This window comes from Salmo salar, chromosome 16 (assembly GCF_965601325.2).
Source record: "Salmo salar chromosome 16, fSalSal1, whole genome shotgun sequence".
Lineage (NCBI taxonomy): Eukaryota > Metazoa > Chordata > Actinopteri > Salmoniformes > Salmonidae > Salmo > Salmo salar.
Genome location: NC_138306.1, coordinates 88,760,055 through 88,785,000, shown reverse-complemented (window position 1 = coordinate 88,785,000; position 24,946 = coordinate 88,760,055). Strand labels below are relative to the sequence as shown.

The window sequence follows — 24,946 nt, the reverse complement described above, 5'->3', positions numbered from 1 at the left end:
TCAGACGGGCATGTATATGTGCTTTCTTGAGCAGGGGGACTTGCGGGCGCTGCAGGATTTCAGTCCTTCACGGCGTAGTGTATTACCAATTGTTTTCTTGGTGACTATGGTCCCAGCTGCCTTGAGATCATTGACAAGATCCTCCCATGTAGTTCTGGGCTGATTCCTCACCGTTCTCATGATCATTGCAACTCCACGAGGTGAGATCTTGCATGGAGCCCCAGGCCGAGGGAGATTGACAGTTCTTTTGTGTTTCTTCCATTTGCGAATAATCGCACCAACTGTTGTCACCTTCTCACCAAGCTGCTTGGCAATGGTCTTGTAGCCCATTCCAGCCTTGTGTAGGTCTACAATCTTGTCGCTGACATCCTTGGAGAGCTCTTTGGTCTTGGCCATGGTGGAGAGTTTGGAATATGATTGATTGATTCCTTCAGTGGACAGGTGTCTTTTATACAGGTAACAAACTGAGATTAGGAGCACTCCCTTTAAGAGCGTGGTCCTAATCTCAGCTCGTTACCTGTATAAAAGACACCTGGGAGCCAGAAATCTTTCTGATTGAGAGGGGGTCAAATACTTATTTCCCTCATTAAAAGGCAAATCATTTTATAACATTTTTGACGTGCATTTTTCTGGATTTTTTTGGTTGTTATTCTGTCTCAAACTGTTCAAATAAACCCACCATTAAAATTATAGACTAATCATTTCTTTGTCAGTGGGCAAACGTACAAAATCAGCAGGGGATCAAATACTTTTTTCCTCACTGTACCTGCCTGGAACAGCCTGGCTAAGCACTTCACATTTATATACAGTTGAAGTCGGAAGTTTACATACACACCTTAGCCAAATACATTTAAACTCAGTTTTTCACAATTCCTGACATTTAATCATAGTAACAATTCCCTGTCTTAGGTCAATTAGGATCACCACTTTATTTTAAGAATGTGAAATGTCAGAATAATAGTAGAGAGAGTGACTTATTTCAGCTTTTATTTCTTTCATCACATTCCTAGTGGGTCAGAAGTTTACATACACTAAATTAGCATTTGGTAGCATTGCCTTTAAATAGTTTTACTTGGGTCAAATGTTTCGGGTAGCCTTCCATAAGCATCTCACAATAAGTTGGGTGAATTTTGGCCCATTCCTCCTGACAGAGCTGGTGTAACTGAGTCAGGTTTGTAGGCCTCCTTGCTCACGCATGCTTTTTCAGTTCTGCCCACAAATTTTCTATAGGATTGAGGTCAGGGCTTTGTGGTGGCCACTCCAATACCTTGACTTTGTTGTCCTTAAGCCATTTTGCCACAACTTTGGAAGTATGCTTGGAGTCATTGTCCATTTGGAAGACCTATTTGCTACCAAGCTTTAACTTCATGACTGATGTCTTGATGTTGCGTCAATATATCCACATAATTTTCCATCGTCATGATGCCATCTATTTTGTGAAGTGCACCAGTCCCTCCTGCAGCAAAGCACCCCCACAACATGATGCTGCCACCCCTGTGCTTCACGGTTGGGATGGTGTTGTTCGGCTTCCTCCCCCTTTTTCCTCCAAACATAACAATGGTCATTTTGGCCAAACACTTCTATTTTGTTTCATCAGACCAGAGGACATTTCCCCAAAAAGTACGATCTTTGTCCCCAAGTGCAGTTGCAAACCGTAGTCTGGCTTTTTTATGGCAGTTTTGGAGCAGTGGCTTCTTCCTTGCTGAGCAGCCTTTCAGGTTATATCGATATAGGACTCGTTTGACTGTGGATATCGATACTTTTGTACCCGTTTCCTCCAGCATCTTCACAAGGTCCTTTGCTGTTGTTCTGGGATTGATTTGCACTTTTCGCACCAAAGTACGTTCATCTCTAGGAGACAGAACACATCTCCTTCCTGAGCAGTATGACGGCTGTGTGATCCCATGGTGTTTATACTTGCGTACTATTGTTTGTACAGATGAATGTGGTACCTTCAGGCGTTTGGAAATTGCTCCCAAGGATGAACCAGACTTGTGGAGGTCTACAATTCTTTTTCTGAGGTCTTGGCTGATTTCTTTTGATTTTCCCATGATGTCAAGAAAAGAAGCACTGAGTTTGAAGGTAGGCCTTGAAATACATCCACAGGTTCACCTCCAACTGACTCATGATGTCAGTTAGTCCATCAGAATAATTTTCTGTAATTTTCCAATCTGTTTAAAGGCGCAGTCAACTTAGTGTATGTAAACTTCTGACCCACTGGAATTGTGATATAGTGAATAATAAGTGAAATAATCTGTCTGTAAACAATTGTTGGAAAAATTACTTGTCTTGCACAAAGTAGATGTCCTAACCGACTTGCCAAAACTATTGTTTTGTTAACAAGAAATTTGTGGAGTGGTTGAAAAACACTTAGGTTGGAGTCATTAAAACTCGTATGTAAACTTCCAACTTCAACTGTAGTAACATAGAGCTATGTACCTGCCTGGACCAGCCTGGCTAAAACACTTCACATTATATAGTAACATAGTGCTATGTACCTGCCTGGACCAGCCTGGCTAAAACACTTCACATTATATATGTACCTGCCTGGAACAGCCTGGCTAAAACACTTCACATTATATATGTACCTGCCTGGACCAGCCTGGTTAAAACACTTCACATTATATAGTAACATAGAGCTATGTACCTGCCTGGAACAGCCTGGCTAAAACACTTCCCATTATATAGTAACATAGAGCTATGTACCTGCCTGGACCAGCCTGGCTAAAACACTTCCCATTATATAGTAACATAGAGCTATGTACCTGCCTGGACCAGCCTGGCTAAAACACTTCCCATTATATAGTAACATAGAGCTATGTACCTGCCTGGACCAGCCTGGCTAAAACACTTCCCATTATATAGTAACATAGAGCTATGTACCTGCCTGGACCAGCCTGGCTAAAACACTTCCCATTATATAGTAACATAGAGCTATGTACCTGCCTGGACCAGTCTGGCTAAACACTTCATATCTGGTGGCTTGTCCTTTTGAAAAAGTGTCATCCTACAAATACCTAGGTATTTGGTTGGATGACAAGTTGTCCTTTAATGTTCATGTGGATAATCTTGTGAGAAAGCTTAAATGTAAATTGGGTTTTATTTTTGTAATAAGGCTTGCTTCCCTCTTATGGCTAGAAAGAAGCTTGTTCAGGCCACTTTTCTCTCTGTAATTGATTATGGTGACTTGTTGTATATGCATGCAACCTCCTCTGTCTTAGAGACAGGACTGTTTATCATGCATCCTTGCGCTTTATTACAAATGCCAAGTCACTCACCCACCATTGCACCTTGTACCAAATGGTAGATTGGACCTCACTTTATATGCACAGAAAGATACATTTGTATGTGTTCATCTACAAAGCCCTTTTGGGTAAACTCCCTCTTTACCTCTGTAGTCTGGTCTCCTTCACCACCAGCAGTTACCATACCTGGTCTGCTAGGTGGTTGCTATGTTACCATACCTGGTCTGCTAGGTGGTTGCTATGTTACCATACCTGGTCTGCTAGGTGGTTGCTATGTTACCATACCTGGTCTGCTAGGTGGTTGCTATGTTACCATACCTGGTCTGCTAGGTGGTTGCTACTTAAAGTCCCCAGAACATTCACAGTATTAGGCAAGACTGCCTTCTCTTCTTGTGCACCAGAGGCATGGAATAGTCTACAATCCATGCTTCATCTACATATGTTAGTGCCACTGAATGAATTTAAAATATTGATGGGAGACTGTTATGGAGGAGTGTAAATGCTTTTTTTTGGCTGGATCATGTTGTGTTGTTGTATGTTTTAATTCTGTAATGTATTGATTGTTGCTGCCTTCTTGGCCAGGTCTCCCTTGAAAAAGAGACTGGGTCTCAATGGGCTTTTCCTGGTTAAATAAATATATAGTAACATAGTGCTATGTACCTGCCTGGACCAGCCTGGCTAAAACACTTCACATTATATATGTACCTGCCTGGACCAGCCTGGCTAAAACACTTCACATTATATATGTACCTGCCTGGACCAGCCTGGCTAAAACACTTCACATTATATATGTACCTGCCTGGACCAGCCTGGCTAAACACTTCACATTATATATGTACCTGCCTGGACCAGCCTGGCTAAAACACTTCACATTATATATGTACCTGCCTGGACCAGCCTGGCTAAAACACTTCACATTATATAGTAACATAGTGCTATGTACCTGCCTGGACCAGCCTGGCTAAAACACTTCACATTATATAGTAACATAGTGCTATGTACCTTCACATCTATGACTTGCTGTATTGTAGGATGTTATTTCTCTGACAGGATGACCTCTAATGCTCTCTTTCTTTCTCTCCTATCCTCTCTCTCCCTTCCCTCTCTCTCTCTCACTTTTCCCTCTCTCCATTTCCCTTCCCCCTCTCAGATATTCCAGACCAGTGCTCTCCGTCTCCCTGTAATCCTCGAGGTACGGTGCGCTGTGAGGACAAAAAGGGTGACTTCCTCTGCCACTGCTTCACTGGCTGGACAGGAGTCCGTTGTGAGAAAGGTACTGGGACATGATGTTCAGAAACACAGTGGACTTGTTCCACGTTGCAGCCCACTGGCTGATCTACAAATCACCTGGCATCATAAATAACTAGTCATTACTAGTTGGAGATCAGTCAGTCACAGTTTACCCACAATACATCCCAGATGTGATGCTGTGGAATAGGGCCAGTGTATTGGGTACATGGCTACTGTGTTATTGTTTGTCAGGCCAACTTGCCACACATACAAAGTGACAGAGGTGGGGACAGAGAGGATTTTCTGCAGTGTCACACTGTCTCCAGCATGTGACAATGATCGGTACAGGGTGAGTCCTGTCTGACTTTGACTTAGCTTAGTCACTGTCTATCCATCTCCATCCACACAGACACACACACACACCGTCCTTGGAGTGCTGCTGGGTTGTGGTTGGGCTCTGTGTGTGTTGTGTTGTCAGTATGTCTCTGCCCTCTCTCGCTCTCTGTCTCTCTCCCTTTCTCTATATATCGGTCAGGTCAATATGAACTGAATGTGCAGGAAGTGAACCGGTCACATGTAGAGCAGGCTGAGAAGTCACATGACCCTGCAAAGAGAAGGTCAGCGCTGGGCTGGTGACCCGTCTCTACAGAGGGGGCTGGGTGACCCGTCTCTACAGAGGGGGCTGGGTGACCCGTCTCGGTGTGAATGCCTCCTGCACTGCTGCTGTCTGTTTCCGAAATGACCCCTATTCCTGATTATAGTGCACTACTTTTGACCAGAACACCATGGGAATAGGGAGCCATTTGGAATGCAGACTCCATCTCTCACTTTTCTGTGGTGACTCATCCAGCCACCTAGCTGTTGGTCGGCGGGGGAAGCCAAAACACAACGTGTCTGACTGACTCTGAGGCGGAGGCTTTTCCACTGGCCAACCACAAGTTCACAGAAACCATTCAGCTCATCAGAGCAGTCACTCTGGGCTAACGGGTCCCAAATAAGTGGCATTTTTCAAAATATAAACCGCCGGAAAAGAGACGTGTGATTTATTTAGTTAAAAAGACATCGTCTTTCATCGTGTGTACAAACGTTTTGATCAGAACTCACATTAAAGTGTCATGCGACACTTAGCGATGTTCAATGTAGTTGATGGATAAAGTGATTGGTTCATATTGTCACATGTCCTCTGTGTGTCTCCTGTGATTGGCAGATGTCAACGAGTGCAACAAGAGGAATGGAGGATGTGACCACGAGTGTAACAACACTATGGGTAGCTACCATTGCTCCTGTCGCCGCGGTTACATGCTGGTCGAACGCAAGTTGTGTAACGGTAAGAGACACACGCGCACACACACACACACCGTACCTGAAGGAAGTATTGAACTGTCCTCACTGTGTGTGTGTGTGTGTGTGTGTGTGTGTGTGTGTGTGTGTGTGTGTGTGTGTGTGTGTGTGTGTGTGTGTGTGTGTGTGTGTGTGTGTGTGTGTGTGTGTGTGTGTGTGTGTGTGTGTGTGTGTGTGTGTGTGTGTGTGTGTGTGTGTGTGTGTTTCAGATGTGGATGAGTGCCAGGATCCAGGGATGTGTGGGACAGCGAGGTGTGTGAACCAGGATGGAGACTATGACTGTCTGTGTGAGACGGGATACATTTACGACAACAACACCAAGACCTGCCTAGGTGAGCAGTACACCAAAAACACATTACTCAGTACTGACACATTATATACATGTAATACATATACATACTATAATGTATAGAATACATTATATACAGTGCATTCAGAAAGTATTCAGACCGTTTGACCTTTTCCACATTTTGTTACGCTACAGCCTTATTCTAAAATTGATTAAAAATAAACCGTATGTCATCAATCTACACACAATACCCCATAATGACAAAGCGAAAACAGGTTTTTAGAAATGTTTGCAAATGTATTGAAAATAAAAAACAGATACCTTATTTACATAAGTATTCAGACCATTTGCTATGAGAAATTGAGCTCAGGTGCATCCTGTTTCCATTGATCATCCTTGAGATGTTTCTACAACTTGATTGGAGTCCACCTGTGGTAAATTCAATTGATTGGACATGATTTGGAAAGGCACACACCTGTCCATATAAAAATGTCCCACAGTTGACAGTGCATGTCAGAGCAAAAACCAAGCCATAATGTCGAAGGAATTGTACGTGGCGCTCCGAGACAGCATTGTGTCGAGGCACAGATCTGGGGAAGTTAACCAAAACATTTCTGCAGCATTGAAGGTCCCAAGAACACAGTGGCCTCCATCATTCTTAAATGGAAGAAGTTTAGAATCACCAAGACTCTTCCTAGAGCTGGCCACCCGGCCAAACTGAGCAATCGGGGGAGAAGGGCCTTGGTCATGGAGGTGACCAAGAACCCAATGGTCACTCTGACAGAGCTCCAGAGTTCCTCTGTGGAGATGGGAGAACCTTCCGGAAGGACAACCATCTTTGCAGCACTCCACCAATCAGGCCTTTATGGTAGAGTGGCCAGACGGAACCACTCCTCAGTAAAAAGCACATGACAGCCCACTTGGATTCTCTGGTATGATGATACCAAGATTGAACTCTTTGGCCTGAATGCCAAGGGTCATGTCTGGAGGAAACCTGGCACCATCCCTACGGTGAAGCACGGTGGTGGCAGCATCATGCTGTGGGGATGTTTTTCAGCAGCAGGGACTGGGAGACTAGTCAGGATTGAGGGAAAGATGAACGGAACAAAGCACAGAGAGATCCTTGATGAAAACCTGTTCCAGAGCGATCAGGACCTCAGACTGGGGTGAAGGTTCACCTTCCAACAGGACAACGAGTCTCTGAATGTCCTTGAGTGGCACAGCCAGAGCCCGGACTTGAACACGATCAAACATCTCTGGAGAGACCTGAAAATAGCTGTGCTGCGACGCTCCCCATCCAACCTGACAGAGCTTGAGAGGATCTGCAGAGAAGAATGGGAGAAACTCCCAAAATACAGGTGTGCCAAGCTTGTAGGGTCATACCCAAGAAGACTTGGGGCTGTAATTGCTGCCAAAGTTGCTTTAACACAGTACTGAGTAAAAAGTTGGAAAACTCAAAAAATTTAATTTAAAAAAATGTTTAAAAGTCAAGGCGTCTGAAGACATTCCGAATGCAGTGTGTGTGTATATATGTCACACACAATGAACTGGGGTTGCAAAATTCTGGTTATTTTCCACCCAGATTTCCTGCTTATTCCTTCCTGATTCAGGGAATCTTTCAACCGGGATTTCTGGAAAATCTTGTCATTTAAAAGAAAAAAGTTACAGGAATTTTGCAACCCTACAGTGAATACCCACAAATAAAGCTACACACAAGCTAATCCTACATCTCGCTCTGCTTGACAATGTGTTGGTCTCAGCTGGACTGCAGCCAGCTGTGTTGTAGAGCCAGCTAGCTAGTCTAGTGGTGCAGACGGCTGTGTTGTAGAGCCAGCTAGCTAGTCTAGTGATGCAGCCAGCTGTGTTGTAGAGCCAGCTAGCTAGTCTAGTGGTGCAGACGGCTGTGTTGTAGAGCCAGCTAGCTAGTCTAGTGGTGCAGCCAGCTAGCTAGTCTAGTGGTGCAGACGGCTGTGTTGTAGAGACAGCTAGCTAGTCTAGTGGTGCAGCCAGCTAGCTAGTCTAGTGGTGCAGACGGCTGTGTTGTAGAGACAGCTAGCTAGTCTAGTGGTGCAGCCGGCTGTGTTGTAGAGCCAGCTAGCTAGTCTAGTGATGCAGACAGCTGTGTTGTAGAGCCAGCTAGCTAGTCTAGTGGTGCAGCCGGCTGTGTTGTAGAGCCAGCTAGCTAGTCTAGTGATGCAGACAGCTGTGTTGTAGAGCCAGCTAGCTAGTCTAGTGATGCAGACAGCTGTGTTGTAGAGCCAGCTAGCTAGTCTAGTGATGCAGACAGCTGTGTTGTAGAGCCAGCTAGCTAGTCTAGTGATGCAGACAGCTGTGTTGTAGAGCCAGCTAGCTAGTCTAGTGATGCAGACAGCTGTGTTGTAGAGCCAGCTAGCTAGTCTAGTGGTGCAGCCGGCTGTGTTGTAGAGACAGCTAGCTAGTCTAGTGATGCAGCCAGCTGTCATTCATGCATACCTACACACATACATATGCCAGTGGAGGCTGGTGGGAGGCGCTATAGGAGGACCGGCTCATTGTAATAAATGGAACGGAGTCCAACGTGGTTTCCATACGTTTCATGTTTTTGGACCTTTCCAGTCATTTACAATGAGCCTGTCCTCCAGTAGCTCCTCCTACCAGCCTCCACTGACATACACAATCTCTCTCTTACACACACTCTGAGACACACACTCTGAGACACACACACACTCTGAGACACACACACACTCTGAGACACACACACACTCTGAGACACACACACACTCTGAGACACACACACACTCTGAGACACACACACTCTGAGACACACACACTCTGAGACACACACACTCTGAGACACACACACTCTGAGACACACACAGGACACACTCTGAGACACACACAGGACACACTCTGAGACACACACAGGACACACTCTGAGACACACACACTCTGAGACACACACACACACTCTGAGACACACACACACACTCTGAGACACACACACACACTCTGAGACACACACACACACTCTGAGACACACACACACACTCTGAGACACACAGACGAACTGCCAAGTAAGCTGTTAGCGCGTCATCTTTTCATTTATAGTCAATACATTCTGTTTATCATTTTTTTTACAAGACCGATCTCTATCTGCACGACATCCTCTCCTGCCAAACGCTCAATGGTCCTTTAAAATGTCATCCTAGTCTTTTATTTGTCAAACAAGTTTGTTCTTGTCTTGCATTGTACTTACTGAGAGAGAGGAGAGGGAGGGAGAAAGAGAAAGCGGGGGAGGGAAGGGAGGCGGTCACAGAGTCACTCTTTAGAAGAACTAACATTTATCCATCCGTATCATAATAAACCTCATGGCCTTCTAAGGTCATTCAGACAGACGTTCTGGCTTCATCCCAAATGGTTCCCCATTCCCTATGTAGTGCACTACTTTAGACCCCAGCTCTAGGGGAATAGGGTGCCAGTTGGGACATGGTCCAGTTGACATCAGGAGAGATCTAAGTCAGGAGTTGTTCCTCCATCTGTTGATGCTGATAACATTTTAGAGACGTTGTTTTTCACTTCAGTGGTTTTCTCCCCCAGCCTTGTCTGGCGGTTGTAGTTCCAGAGATGGACCAATGGACACCCTTCTCTCTCTGTTTTTTCCCCTCTCTCTTTCACTCCGTCTTTTATCTCCCTCCCTCCCTCCGTCTCTCTTTCTCTCTCTCTCTCTGTCAGATGTGGATGAGTGTGAGCAGGGAGTGTGTGAGGAGTGTGTTAACACGCCCGGTAGTTTCCGGTGTTTCTGTGACGGTCGGCAGGGCAAGAAGTTGAGCCACGACCTCAGGAGCTGTCAGGTAAAAAGTCCCCACTCACATTATCAAGACCTTACCTGTAGAAAACACCCCCCATTTATTAGTAAGGGATTCAATCAAAGGTTCATTATCGACAAGCAGCACTGCACTCTAGACCAGGGCTGCTCAACCATCTTCCTGGAGATTTACTGTCCTGTAGGTTTTCAGTCCGACCCTCTTCCTGGAGATCTACTGTCCTGTAGGTTTTCAGTCCAACCCTCTTCCTGGAGATCTACTGTCCTGTAGATTTTCACTCCGACCCTCTTCCTGGTGGTCTACTGTCCTGTAGGTTTTCAGTCCAACCTTAATTTAACACACCTGATTCTACTAATTAGCTGCTCAACAAGACCTTAACTAGCTGAATCAGATATGCTACATTAGGGTTGGAGTGTGAACCTACAGGACGGTAGATCTCCAGGAAGAGGGTTGGACTGAAAACCTACAGGACAGTAGATCTCCAGGAGAGGGTCGGGCAGCCCCGGTCTAGACAATGGACCTATTAAAAGGTACTTTCCGTTACAATGTGCACCTGATTTGAATCTTTCCTTTAGAAGACATGTCAGATTCCAGTTATCCCTTGTGTGCTGACCCTTAACATATGTAGAGGAATGGCACACAGCTCAGCCCCCCCCCAAAGTGATTCTTACTGTGGGTGCGTTCCTAAAAACACTCTGCCCAGAGCGCACTCTGGCACTCCATTCTTATTTTCAGATTATCCGTTCGTAAATTCTGAGTGTTTCGCTCAGAGCGCATACTGGACGCTCTGGCCGAGGAGTAGGGTTGATCTGAGGGTTCTGACCTCAATGGCAGTCAAACACCCAAGCTAACTGGCTAAAGTTGGCTAGCTGGTAGCTACTTCCAGACACAAATGAGAAAACACCTCACTCTGACCATTTTACTCATCGTAGCAGAGCTGGTCAGGCTGTTTACATGTTATCCAGAGCGTTGGTGACTAACTGTGCTGCTGGCAACAATTTAATGATGTTTTTTTTGCCAACATATACTGACACTGGTTATATTCAACGGTGTTGCGCGTTCGTAAATTCCTCAGTTATTCAGCGCTCTGAAATAGGAGTAGATAGCCAGAGTGAATTTACGGCTGCATCACTAGACTCTCTCTTCCCCCAACAGGAGATCACTACATGTGTCTCTCTCACCATGAAGAGGAACTCCCGTTCTCTCTACCTGGGCCGGATGTTCAGCGGAGTCCCAGTGGTCAGGCTACGCTTCCGCAGGAGAGTCCAGACTGGGTGGGCCTTACCTTTGACCTCTAACCTTTTAACCTTACCAGTCTCCTGAGGTTTCAACCTCTTTTCCAAGAGAGACCTGGAAAGATGCCAGTAAGGCAAAAGCATTTTAAGGGTTCATAGTTATAACCATAGTCTTGTACCATTGTAGAATTATATTACATCCTGTCTTTATCTCTCTCTCCCTCCTCTAGGTTCTCAGCTGAGTTTGACCTCCGTACCTTTGACCCGGAGGGGGTCATCTTCTTCGCTGGTGGTCACCTGAACAGTTCCTGGATTGTTCTGGCAATGCATCATGGGAAACTGGAGCTGCAGCTGAGGTACGGGGCGGTCAGCCGGGTCACCAGCAGCGGGCCCGTCGTCAACGATGGACAGTGGAGAAAGGTCAGAGGTTATTCTGGGGTTTAGGGGGGTGTTTAACTTATGGGTTGGGTCTCAATAGTCTAAAGTGGCATCTCCTCTCCTGAGGGGTCGTTGACTCGGGTGCATCCCAAATGGCCCCCTGTTCCCTATGTAGTGCACTACTTTTTGGAGGAGGTGTTACTGGTGACCTGGTCAGAATGTGTGCACTGTATAGGAAATAGGATATCATTTGGGACTGAGACACTGTAGGATAAGAACATGTAAAACCATTTTTTTTACAATTTGAGCTCCTGTCTTTTCTGATTGGTCTGTAGATCTCAGTGGAGGAGCAGGGGCGGAGTCTGGTGATAAAGATTGACAGGGAGGCGGTGATGAAGATAGCTGTGAACGGAGATCTGTTCACCCTGAAGAAAGGCATGCATGAACTCAACCTGACTGTAGGGGGCGTCCCTTTCAAAGAGGACAGTCTCATCAACCAGGTTAGGGGGGTGGGGTCCTCTCTAGAATCTCTGTTCTGGGGAGATGTGTGTGTTGTTTTCTCTGCCTAATGTGTGTGTGTGTGTGTGTGTCTCCAGGTGAACCCGAGGTTTGACGGCTGTATGCGTGAGTGGCGCTGGTTAACAGGAGAGGATACGTCCATTCAGGAGACCATCAGGTCTAATGACAACATGCAGTGTTTCAGTACAGAAAACCCCGGAACCTATTACCCTGGGACAGGCTTCGCTCTGTTCAACATCACATACGGTGGGTCTGCTGTGTGTGGGATTATGTGTGTGCACGTCTCTATGCATCTTCTGATTTGCATGTATCATTTGCACATTTACCTGTGTGTGTATAACCACATCTCTCTCCCCCAGCAGAGTCCCAGTCTCTGAGTATCCAGCTGACTCTGAGACCAGCCTCCACTGTTGGGGTTCTATTGGCACTCGTTTATCAGGACAGCGTCCCTCTCTCCATCTCTCTGTCCGACTACCACAGAGACAACCAGGAATGGCGGGAGGTGAGATGTTACTTTGGCCCGACGCTGTCGGTCGGTCTGTCTGGCTCGCTGTCTGTCTGGCTCGCTGTCTGTCTGGCTCGCTGTCTGTCTGGCTCGCTGTCTGTCTGGCTCGCTGTCTGTCTGGCTCGCTGTCTGTCTGGCTCGCTGTCTGTCTGGCTCGCTCGCTCGCTGTCTGGCTCGCTCGCTGTCTGTCTGTCTGTCTGTCTGTCTGTCTGTCTGGCTCGCTCGCTGTCTGTCTGTCTGTCTGTCTGTCTGTCTGTCTGGCTCGCTGTCTGTCTGTCTGTCTGTCTGTCTCGCTCTGCTCTGTCTGTCTGTCTGTCTGTCTCGTCTGTCTGTCTGTCTGTCTGTCTCGTCTGTCTGTCTGTCTGTCTGTCTGTCTGGCTCGCTGTCTGTCTGTCTCGTCTGTCTGTCTGTCTGTCTCGACTCGCTGTCTGTCTGTCTGTCTGTCTGGCTCGCTCGCTCGCTGCGACTCGCTGTCTGACTCGCTGTCTGACTGACCTCTCTGTCTCGGTCTGTATGAATTCATGTTTTGTTTGTCTTGAGTGTGATGTCTCTCTGTATCTTTCTCTCTACCCCCCCAGTATGTCCTGGTCTCTGTGGGTGATGTCTCTCTGTATCTTTCTCTCTACCCCCCAGTATGTCCTGGTCTCTGTGGGTGATGTCTCTCTGTATCTTTCTCTCTACCCCCCAGTATGTCCTGGTCTCTGTGGGTGATGTCTCTCTGTATCTTTCTCTCTACCCCCCAGTATGTCCTGGTCTCTGTGGGTGATGTCTCTCTGTATCTTTCTCTCTACCCCCCCAGTATGTCCTGGTCTCTGTGGGTGATGTCTCTCTGTATCTTTCTCTCTACCCCCCAGTATGTCCTGGTCTCTGTGGGTGATGTCTCTCTGTATCTTTCTCTCTACCCCCCAGTATGTCCTGGTCTCTGTGGGTGATGTCTCTCTGTATCTTTCTCTCTACCCCCCAGTATGTCCTGGTCTCTGTGGGTGATGTCTCTCTGTATCTTTCTCTCTACCCCCCAGTATGTCCTGGTCTCTGTGGGTGATGTCTCTCTGTATCTTTCTCTCTACCCCCCAGTATGTCCTGGTCTCTGTGGGTGATGTCTCTCTGTATCTTTCTCTCTACCCCCCAGTATGTCCTGGTCTCTGTGGGTGATGTCTCTCTGTATCTTTCTCTCTACCCCCCAGTATGTCCTGGTCTCTGTGGGTGATGTCTCTCTGTATCTTTCTCTCTACCCCCCAGTATGTCCTGGTCTCTGTGGGTGATGTCTCTCTGTATCTTTCTCTCTACCCCCCAGTATGTCCTGGTCTCTGTGGGTGATGTCTCTCTGTATCTTTCTCTCTACCCCCCAGTATGTCCTGGTCTCTGTGGGTGATGTCTCTCTGTATCTTTCTCTCTACCCCCCAGTATGTCCTGGTCTCTGTGGGTGATGTCTCTCTGTATCTTTCTCTCTACCCCCCAGTATGTCCTGGTCTCTGTGGGTGATGTCTCTCTGTATCTTTCTCTCTACCCCCCCAGTATGTCCTGGTCTCTGTGGGTGATGTCTCTCTGTATCTTTCTCTCTACCCCCCAGTATGTCCTGGTCTCTGTGGGTGATGTCTCTCTGTATCTTTCTCTCTACCCCCCAGTATGTCCTGGTCTCTGTGGGTGATGTCTCTCTGTATCTTTCTCTCTACCCCCCAGTATGTCCTGGTCTCTGTGGGTGATGTCTCTCTGTATCTTTCTCTCTACCCCCCAGTATGTCCTGGTCTCTGTGGGTGATGTCTCTCTGTATCTTTCTCTCTACCCCCCAGTATGTCCTGGTCTCTGTGGGTGATGTCTCTCTGTATCTTTCTCTCTACCCCCCAGTATGTCCTGGTCTCTGTGGGTGATGTCTCTCTGTATCTTTCTCTCTACCCCCCAGTATGTCCTGGTCTCTGTGGGTGATGTCTCTCTGTATCTTTCTCTCTACCCCCCAGTATGTCCTGGTCTCTGTGGGTGATGTGATCGTGGCCAGCGCCCCGGCCTTCCTGTGTGATGCAGAGGTTCATGAGGTCAACGTGACGGTCAGTGGGAACCTGACCATACTAGAGGTGGACGGTCAGCCTGGACAGAGTCACACCACACCTGGACAGGAGACGGTTGACCTCAGCCTGCCTTCAACCACCTTTATAGGAGGGCTCCCCGGTGAGTTGGACGGGAATAGGAGGGCTCCCCGGTGAGGTGGACGGGAATAGGAGGGCTCCCCGGTGAGGTGGACGGGAATAGGAGGGCTCCCCGGTGAGTTGGACGGGTATAGGAGGACTCCCCGGTGAGGTGGACGGGAATAGGAGGGCTCCCCGGTGAGTTGGACGGGAATAGGAGGGCTCCCCGGTGAGGTAGACGGGAATAGGAGGGCTCCCCGGTGAGGTGGACGGGAATAGGAGGGCTCCCCGGTGAGGTAGACGGGAATAGGAGGGCTCCCCGGTGAGGTAGACGGGAATAGGAGGGCTCCCCGGTGAGGTGGACGGGAATAGGAGGGCTCCCCGTGAGTTGGACGGGAATAGGAGGGCTCCCCGGTGAGGTAGACGGGAATAGGAGGGCTCCCCGGTGAGGTAGACGGGAATAGGAGGGCTCCCCGGTGAGGTAGACGGGAATAGGAGGGCTCCCCGGTGAGGTAGACGGGAATAGGAGGGCTCCCCGGTGAGTTGGACGGGAATAGGAGGGCTCCCCGTGAGTTGGACGGGTATAGGAGGGCTCCCCGGTGAGGTAGACGGGTATAGGAGGGCTCCCCGGTGAGGTGGACGGGAATAGGAGGGCTCCCCGGTGAGGTGGACGGGAATAGGAGGGCTCCCCGGTGAGGTGGACGGGAATAGGAGGGCTCCCCGGTGAGGTGGACGGGAATAGGAGGGCTCCCCGGTGAGGTGGACGGGAATAGGAGGGCTCCCCGGTGAGGTGGACGGGAATAGGAGGGCTCCCCGGTGAGGTGGACGGGAATAGGAGGGCTCCCCGGTGAGGTGGACGGGAATAGGAGGGCTCCCCGGTGAGGTGGACGGGAATAGGAGGGCTCCCCGGTGAGGTGGACGGGAATAGGAGGGCTCCCCGGTGAGGTGGACGGGAATAGGAGGGCTCCCCGGTGAGGTGGACGGGAATAGGAGGGCTCCCCGGTGAGGTGGACGGGAATAGGAGGGCTCCCCGGTGAGGTGGACGGGAATAGGAGGGCTCCCCGGTGAGGTGGACGGGAATAGGAGGGCTCCCCGGTGAGGTGGACGGGAATAGGAGGGCTCCCCGGTGAGGTGGACGGGTATAGGAGGGCTCCCCGGTGAGGTGGACGGGTATAGGAGGGCTCCCCGGTGAGGTGGACGGGTATAGGACTCCCCGGTGAGGTAGACGGGTATAGGACTCCCCGGTGAGGTAGACGGGTATAGGACTCCCCGGTGAGGTAGACGGGCATAGGACTCCCCGGTGAGGTAGACGGGTATAGGAGGACTCCCCGGTGAGGTAGACGGGTATAGGAGGGCTCCCCGGTGAGGTAGACGGGTATAGGACTCCCCGGTGAGGTAGACGGGTATAGGACTCCCCGGTGAGGTAGACGGGTATAGGACTCCCCGGTGAGGTAGACGGGTATAGGACTCCCCGGTGAGGTAGACGGGTATAGGAGGACTCCCCGGTGAGGTGGACGGGTATAGGAGGGCTCCCCGGTGAGTTGGACGGGTATAGGAGGGCTCCCCGGGGAGTTGGACGGGAATAGGAGGGCTCCCCGGTGAGGTGGACGGGTATAGGGGGCTCCCCGGTGAGGTAGACGGGTATAGGAGGGCTCCCCGGTGAGGTGGACGGGTATAGGAGGGCTCCCCGGTGAGGTGGACGGGTATAGGAGGGCTCCCCGGTGAGTTGGACGGGTATAGGAGGGCTCCCCGGTGAGGTGGACGGGAATAGGAGGGCTCCCCGGTGAGTTGGACGGGAATAGGAGGGCTCCCCGGTGAGGTGGACGGGAATAGGAGGGTGGGAATAGGAGGGGAATAGGAGGGCTCCCCGGTGAGGTAGACGGGTATAGGAGGGCTCCCCGGGAGGTAGGAGGGGAATAGGAGGGCTCCCCGGTGAGGTAGACGGGAATAGGAGGGCTCCCCGGTGAGGTAGACGGGAATAGGAGGGCTCCCCGGTGAGGTAGACGGGAATAGGAGGGCTCCCCGGTGAGTTGGACGGGAATAGGAGGGCTCCCCGTGAGTTGGACGGGTATAGGAGGGCTCCCCGGTGAGTTGGACGGGAATAGGAGGGCTCCCCGGTGAGGTAGACGGGTATAGGAGGGCTCCCCGGTGAGGTGGACGGGAATAGGAGGGCTCCCCGGTGAGGTAGACGGGAATAGGAGGGCTCCCCGGTGAGGTAGACGGGAATAGGAGGGCTCCCCGGTGAGGTGGACGGGAATAGGAGGGCTCCCCGGTGAGGTGGACGGGAATAGGAGGGCTCCCCGGTGAGGTGGACGGGAATAGGAGGGCTCCCCGGTGAGGTGGACGGGAATAGGAGGGCTCCCCGGTGAGGTGGACGGGAATAGGAGGGCTCCCCGGTGAGGTGGACGGGAATAGGAGGGCTCCCCGGTGAGTTGGACGGGAATAGGAGGGCTCCCCGGTGAGGTGGACGGGTATATGAGGGCGGGAATAGGAGGGGAATAGGAGGGCTCCCCGGTGAGTTGGACGGGAATAGGAGGGCTCCCCGGTGAGGTGGACGGGTATATGAGGGCGGGAATAGGAGGGGAATAGGAGGGCTCCCCGGTGAGGTAGACGGGAATAGGAGGGCTCCCCGGTGAGGTAGACGGGAATAGGAGGGCTCCCCGGTGAGGTAGACGGGAATAGGAGGGCTCCCCGGTGAGGTAGACGGGAATAGGAGGGCTCCCCGGTGAGGTAGACGGGAATAGGAGGGCTCCCCGGTGAGGTGGACGGGAATAGGAGGGCTCCCCGGTGAGTTGGACGGGAATAGGAGGGCTCCCCGTGAGTTGGACGGGTATAGGAGGGCTCCCCGGTGAGTTGGACGGGAATAGGAGGGCTCCCCGGTGAGGTAGACGGGTATAGGAGGGCTCCCCGGTGAGGTGGACGGGTATAGGAGGGCTCCCCGGTGAGGTAGACGGGTATAGGAGGGCTCCCCGGTGAGGTAGACGGGTATAGGAGGGCTCCCCGGTGAGGTGGACGGGAATAGGAGGGCTCCCCGGTGAGGTGGACGGGTATAGGAGGGCTCCCCGGTGAGGTGGACGGGTATAGGAGGGCTCCCCGGTGAGGTGGACGGGAATAGGAGGTCTCCCCGGTGAGGTGGACGGGAATAGGAGGTCTCCCCGGTGAGGTGGACGGGAATAGGAGGTCTCCCCGGTGAGGTGGACGGGAATAGGAGGGCTCCCCGGTGAGGTGGACGGGAATGAGGGCGGGAGGGGGGGGGGGCTCCCCGGTGAGGTAGACGGGAATAGGAGGGCTCCCCGGTGAGTTGGACGGGAATAGGAGGGCTCCCCGTGAGTTGGACGGGTATAGGAGGGCTCCCCGGTGAGGTGGACGGGTATAGGAGGGCTCCCCGGTGAGGTGGACGGGAATAGGAGGGCTCCCCGGTGAGGTGGACGGGAATAGGAGGGCTCCCCGGTGAGGTGGACGGGAATAGGAGGGCTCCCCGGTGAGGTGGACGGGAATAGGAGGGCTCCCCGGTGAGGTGGACGGGAATAGGAGGGCTCCCCGGTGAGGTGGACGGGAATAGGAGGGCTCCCCGGTGAGGTGGACGGGAATAGGAGGGCTCCCCGGTGAGGTGGACGGGAATAGGAGGGCTCCCCGGTGAGGTGGACGGGAATAGGAGGGCTCCCCGGTGAGGTGGACGGGAATAGGAGGGCTCCCCGGTGAGGTGGACGGGAATAGGAGGGCTCCCCGGTGAGGTGGACGGGTATAGGAGGGCTCCCCGGTGAGGTAGACGGGTATAGGAGGGCTCCCCGGTGAGGTAGACGGGTATAGGAGGGCTCCCCGGTGAGGTAGACGGGTATAGGAGGGCTCCCCGGTGAGGTAGACGGGTATAGGAGGGCTCCCCGGTGAGGTAGACGGGTATAGGAGGGCTCCCCGGTGAGGTAGACGGGTATAGGAGGGCTCCCCGGTGAGGTAGACGGGTATAGGACTCCCCGGTGAGGTAGACGGGTATAGGACTCCCCGGTGAGGTAGACGGGTATAGGACTCCCCGGTGAGGTAGACGGGTATAGGACTCCCCGGTGAGGTAGACGGGTATAGGAGGACTCCCCGGTGAGGTAGACGGGTATAGGAGGGCTCCCCGGTGAGTTGGACGGGTATAGGAGGGCTCCCCGGTGAGTTGGACGGGAATAGGAGGGCTCCCCGGTGAGGTAGACGGGAATAGGAGGGCTCCCCGGTGAGGTAGACGGGTATAGGGCTCCCCGGTGAGGTAGACGGGTATAGGACTCCCCGGTGAGGTAGACGGGTATAGGAGGACTCCCGGTGAGTTGGACGGGTATAGGAGGACTCCCCGGTGAGGTGGACGGGAATAGGAGGGCTCCCCGGTGAGTTGGACGGGAATAGGAGGGCTCCCCGGTGAGGTAGACGGGTATAGGAGGGTGGGAATAGGAGGGGAATAGGAGGGCTCCCCGGTGAGTTGGACGGGAATAGGAGGGCTCCCCGGTGAGGTAGACGGGTATAGGAGGGCTCCCCGGTGAGGTAGACGGGTATAGGAGGGCTCCCCGGTGAGGTAGACGGGTATAGGAGGGCTCCCCGGTGAGGTAGACGGGTATAGGACTCCCCGGTGAGGTAGACGGGTATAGGACTCCCCGGTGAGGTAGACGGGTATAGGAGGACTCCCCGGTGAGGTAGACGGGTATAGGAGGACTCCCCGGTGAGGTAGACGGGTATAGGAGGGCTCCCCGGTGAGTTGGACGGGAATAGGAGGGCTCCCCGGTGAGGTAGACGGGAATAGGAGGGCTCCCCGGTGAGGTAGACGGGTATAGGACTCCCCGGTGAGGTAGACGGGTATAGGACTCCCCGGTGAGGTAGACGGGTATAGGACTCCCCGGTGAGGTAGACGGGTATAGGACTCCCCGGTGAGGTAGACGGGTATAGGAGGACTCCCCGGTGAGTTGGACGGGTATAGGAGGGCTCCCCGGTGAGGTGGACGGGAATAGGAGGTCTCCCCGGTGAGGTAGACGGGAATAGGAGGGCTCCCCGGTGAGGTGGACGGGAATAGGAGGGCTCCCCGGTGAGGTGGACGGGAATAGGAGGGCTCCCCGGTGAGGTGGACGGGAATAGGAGGGCTCCCCGGTGAGTTGGACGGGAATAGGAGGGCTCCCCGGTGAGGTGGACGGGTATATGAGGGCGGGAATAGGAGGGGAATAGGAGGGCTCCCCGGTGAGGTAGACGGGAATAGGAGGGCTCCCCGGTGAGGTAGACGGGAATAGGAGGGCTCCCCGGTGAGGTAGACGGGTATAGGAGGACTCCCCGGTGAGGTAGACGGGTATAGGAGGGCGGGAATAGGAGGGGAATAGGAGGGCTCCCCGGTGAGGTAGACGGGAATAGGAGGGCTCCCCGGTGAGGTAGACGGGTATAGGAGGGCTCCCCGGTGAGGTAGACGGGTATAGGAGGACTCCCCGGTGAGGTGGACGGGAATAGGAGGGCTCCCCGGTGAGGTAGACGGGAATAGGAGGGCTCCCCGGTGAGGTAGACGGGAATAGGCAGAGAGAGACATGCAACAACACACTCATCACTACTGTACTCTAGACAAACACCCAGTTACAAACAAAAAGCCTCACTGACACACACAGTTTCGCCATTACCATTAACCACTTCAACTGATGTCATTAATTTCAGTTCTGACCTGTGACCTCTAACCCCTGTACCAGACGTGCCCCTGGTGTCGACCCTGGTGTCATCTTTCTACCGCGGCTGCATGGAGGTGACGATCAACGGCCTGGCTCTGGACCTGGACGAGGCCTTCCACAAACACAACGACATCCGCTCCCACTCCTGCCCTCTGCTGGGGGGGGCCTTGTGACCGCTGCAGTCCCCTTCGCCCCGTCCTCACTGGAGTCGGGGGAAGTTGCCCCTAGACACTGATCTTGGGTCAGTTTGATATTTTCCCCCACAAATGGTTAGGTTTAGGGGGAGTGGAAGCTGATCCTAGATCTGTAGCAAGGGGAAACTTCACCCCGTCCACTACAGTCCACCATAACCCACAGGGCCTTAACCTAAGCAAGGAATGAGTCCCAAATAGCACTCTATTCCCTATATGACCCCTATGGGTTCTGGTCAAAACTATTGGTGCACTATTTAGGGAATAGGGTGCCATTTGGGATGTACCCAGGAGCTGGCCGAGTGGCCAACCCTTCTCCTGGCCAACCCTTCTCCTGGACTACCCTCAGTCATTCTGCTCTCAGCGTGATCGAATGTAGGAGCAGCACTCTCACATCTGAGGTTGCTGGTTGCAGGTGCGTAGGAAAATTCAGTGATATCTTGAAAACAAAAATCCAATATCTCACGCTGCTCTTGCCAGTATCTTTTAGTGTAATAAGCTTATGTATCGGGCTCATGGCCTTCGTCAGAGCTAACGGTGATCAAACTGGATCCAGAAGTGGAATAGCTGGCAGTACTCCAGAAGAGGTTTGGTAAACTGACCCAGTCCCTTGTGGAATAAAACCTATAAGGTGTGTGTGTGTGGGGGGGTGTATTCAGTAGCACAAGGCTTTGTTATTGTAAAACTTGCACACCATCGCAGGTAAAAATGGACTGAGTTTAATAAAAACATCTGTTTGGTGCTTTCCAACTTAATGCAAACTTAGTCTACCTGCAATTTAGCTCTGCACACTGCCTACAGATTACAGCATAGGGCTAGGCCTTCTCTTAATATGACCCCATTAAAAAACCTTCCTTACCCTCCAAACCATGCTTCTAGTCCTCTACAGTTACATCCACCCACCCTCAGCCAATGAAACACTCCATACTGTCCCCCTTTCACATGCCCCTCCCTCCTTCCCTCAGTATCACCAATCAGCACACGCCAGGAAAACACTAAGCCAATCAGATTAGGCTAATTAACATGCAGTAACCAATCAGACACACAGGGGATGGCATCGAGCACTGCTTCACCACACTGAGCTACTGAGAGAATAGGAGTGTAAGCGCTGTAATATACTGTATGTGTAAATAATGTGACTAAATGCTTTTTAGAAAAAATACAAAAGGAAAAAAAAAAAAAAGACCTCAACGCATCGAGATAATCATCCAAAACAGTTTCACTTCTCTAAAGAATGTCAGAAAAACAAAGAACATCTTTCATTAGGCCAAAAAGGGCTGCAGTATTTCCTCCTCTGGGATCTAGAGTTTCTGCTGAATTTCACAATGGAGCGGTCGATGGAGGTTTTCTCTTCTGTGTTGTGTGTTATTATACTATAGGTTTGTTTGGCTGGTGATTTGTTCACCTGTCTTTTAGTCTTTACATCCCTGATCACATCAATTCAGTCTGTTTGAAAACTTAATAAAGATGATGGCATGGAGTTTTAAAACTGGTTGTGGAGAGATTGTTTTTAGTAATTTTTTTTTTCATTGTACTGCTCATTATGTTTTTGTCCCAAATGGGACCCTATTCCCTATGTAGTGCACTAGTTTTGAACAGGGCCCTGGTCATCAGAGCTGAACACTGCAACTACATCACATGACCACTAGGTGGAACAAGAAGCATAATAACAAATCGCATGGTTCAGTTGAGTATTTTAATCATGTAAAACATTTTAATACCGGGATCCCACCACAGTGAGAGAAGTTGGTTCACATTTCAAACATTTGGTTCTCCTCTCAATTTATGTTCCAGTTAATCATTGAACCAAGCCCTTCCTACTCTGACCCAAGCCCTTCCTACTCTGACCCAAGCCCTTCCTACTCTCTGACCCAAGCCCTTCCTACTCTCTGACCCAAGCCCTTCTTACTCTCTGACCCAAGCCCTTCCTACTCTCTGACCCAAGCCCTTCCTACTCTCTACAGCAGTGTTTATATAACTCTCTCTCTAATATCTATTTTAGTATCAGTCAAAAGTTGACACACCTACTCATTCTATTTTTTTATATATTTTTTTACTATTTTCTACATTGTAGAACAATAGTGAAGACATCAAAACTATGAAATAACATATGGAATCATGTAGTATCCAAAAAAGTTAAAGAAATCCAAATATGAGATTCTTCAAAGTAGCCTCACTTTTGGCATTCTCTCAACCAGCTTCATGAGGTAGTCACCTGGAATGCATTTCAATTAACAGGTGTGCCATAAGTTAATTTGTGTAATTTCTTTCCCTCTTAATGTGTTTGAGCCAATCAGTTGTGTTGTGACAAGGTAGGGGTGGTATACAGAAGATAAAAGACTAAGTCCATGTTATGGCAAGAACAGCTCAAATAAGCAAAGAGAAACGACAGTCCGTTACTTTAAGACATGAAGGTCAGTCAGTACGGAACATATCAAGAACTTTGACAGTTTCTTCAAGTGCAGTCGTAAAAACTGTCAAGCACTATGATGAAACTGGCTCTCATCAGGACCGCCACAGGAAAGGAAGACCCAGACTTACCTCTGCTGCAGAGGATAAGTTCATTAGAGTTACCAGCCTCAGAAATTGCAGCCCAAATAAATGCTTCAGAGTTCAAGTAACAGACAAGTCTCACCATCAACTATTCCGAGGAGGCAGGCATTCATCAAATCAAATTTTATTGGTCACATTCACATGGTTAGCAGATGTTAATGCGAGTGTAGCAAAATGCTTGCGCTTCTTGTTCCGACAGTGCAGTAATATCTAACAAATTCACAACGACTGCCTTATACACACAAATGTAAAGGGATTAATAAATATATGGATGAGCGATGGCCGTGCGCCATAGGCAAGATGCAGTAGATGGTATAGAATACAGTATATACATATGAGTAATCGAGGATATGTAGACATTATTACAGTGGTGTTATTTAAAGTGACTAGTGATACCTTTTTTACATCCATTTATGAAATGTATTAAAGTGGCCAGAGATTTGAGTCTGTTTGTTGGCAGCAGCCACTCTGTTAGTGATGCTGTTTAACAGTCTGATGGCCTTGAGATAGATGTTTTTCAGTCTCTCGGTCCCCGCTTTGATGCACCTGTACTGACCTCGCCTTCTGGATGATAGCGGGGTGAACAGGCAGTGGCTCGGGTGGTTGTTGTCCTTGATGATCTTTTTGGCCTTCCTGTGACATCAGGTGCTGTAGGTATCCTGGAGGGCAGGTAGTTTGCCCCCGGTGATGCGTTGTGCAGACCTCACTACCCTCTGGAGAGCATTACGGTTGTGGGTGGAGCAGTTGCCGTACCAGGCGTTGATACAGCTCGACAGGATGCTCTCGATTGTGCATCTGTAAAAGTTTGAGTGTTTTTAGATGACAAGCCAAATTTCTTCAGCCTCCTGAGGTTGAAGAGGCGCTGTTGCGCCTTCTTCACCACACTGTCTGTGGGTGGACCATTTCAGTTTGTCTGTGATGTGTACACCGAGGAACTTAAAATGTTCCACCTTCTCCACTACTGTCCCGTCAATGTAGATAGGGGGCTGCTCCCTCTGCTGTTTCCTGAGGTCCACGATCATCTCTTTTGTTTTGTTGACGTTGAGTGAGAGGTTGTTTTCCTGATACCACACTCCGAAGGCCCTCACCTCCTCCCTGTAGGCCGTCTCATCATTGTTGGTAATCAAGCCTACCACTGTAGTGTCGTCTGCAAACTTGATGATTGAGTTGGATGCGTGCATGGCCACGCAGTCGTGGGTGAACAGGGAGGACAGGAGAGGGCTGAGAACGCACCCTTGTGGGGCCCCAGTGTTGAGGATCAGCGGGGTGATGGGGGTTGTTTCCTACCCTCACCACCTGGGGGCGGCCCGTCAGAAAGTCCAGGACCTAGTTACACAGGGGGTCGAGACCCAGGGTCTCAAGCTTAATGACGAGTTTGGAGGGTACTATGCAGAGCTGTAGTCAATGAACAGCATTCTTACATAGCTATTCCTCTTGTCCAGATGGGATAGACAGTCTGTGGACCTATTGGGGCGGTAAGCAAATTGGAGTGGGTCTAGGGTGTCAGGTAGGGTGTCAGGTAGGGTGGAGGTGATATCATCCTTGACTAGTCTCTCAAAGCACTTCATGATGACAGAAGTGAGTGCAATGGAGCTATAGTCATTTTGTTCAGTTACCTTTGCTTTCTTGGGAACAGGAACAATGGTGGCCATCTTGAAGCATGTGGGCACAGCAGACTGGGATAGGGATTGATTGAATATGTCCGCAAATACATCAGCCAGCTGGTCTGCGCATGCTCTAGTGACGCGGCCGGGGATGCCGTCTGGGCTGGCAGCCTTAACACGTTTAAATGTTTTACTCATGTTGGCCACGGTGAAGGAGAGCCCACAGACTTTGATAGCGGGCCGTGTCAGTGGCACTGTATTGTC

General features: G+C 50.6%; 1 protein-coding gene across 1 annotated transcript in view; it reads left to right on the top strand.

Annotated features, from left to right (window-relative positions):
* The window catches only part of LOC106593842 (growth arrest-specific 6), a 28,358-nt gene extending 6,344 nt beyond the window's left edge, over nucleotides 1-22,014 (top strand). The window contains exons 3-13 of the mRNA XM_082963179.1: nucleotides 4,396-4,518; nucleotides 5,683-5,802; nucleotides 6,026-6,148; nucleotides 9,817-9,935; nucleotides 11,064-11,182; nucleotides 11,374-11,563; nucleotides 11,857-12,021; nucleotides 12,118-12,286; nucleotides 12,400-12,542; nucleotides 14,501-14,708; nucleotides 20,356-22,014. Of these exons, the coding sequence (XP_082819305.1) occupies nucleotides 4,396-4,518; nucleotides 5,683-5,802; nucleotides 6,026-6,148; nucleotides 9,817-9,935; nucleotides 11,064-11,182; nucleotides 11,374-11,563; nucleotides 11,857-12,021; nucleotides 12,118-12,286; nucleotides 12,400-12,542; nucleotides 14,501-14,708; nucleotides 20,356-20,507 (1,631 nt within the window). The 3' untranslated portion in view covers nucleotides 20,508-22,014. The remainder of the gene's footprint in view (nucleotides 1-4,395; nucleotides 4,519-5,682; nucleotides 5,803-6,025; nucleotides 6,149-9,816; nucleotides 9,936-11,063; nucleotides 11,183-11,373; nucleotides 11,564-11,856; nucleotides 12,022-12,117; nucleotides 12,287-12,399; nucleotides 12,543-14,500; nucleotides 14,709-20,355) is intronic.
* Nucleotides 22,015-24,946: the final 2,932 nt, after the last annotated feature.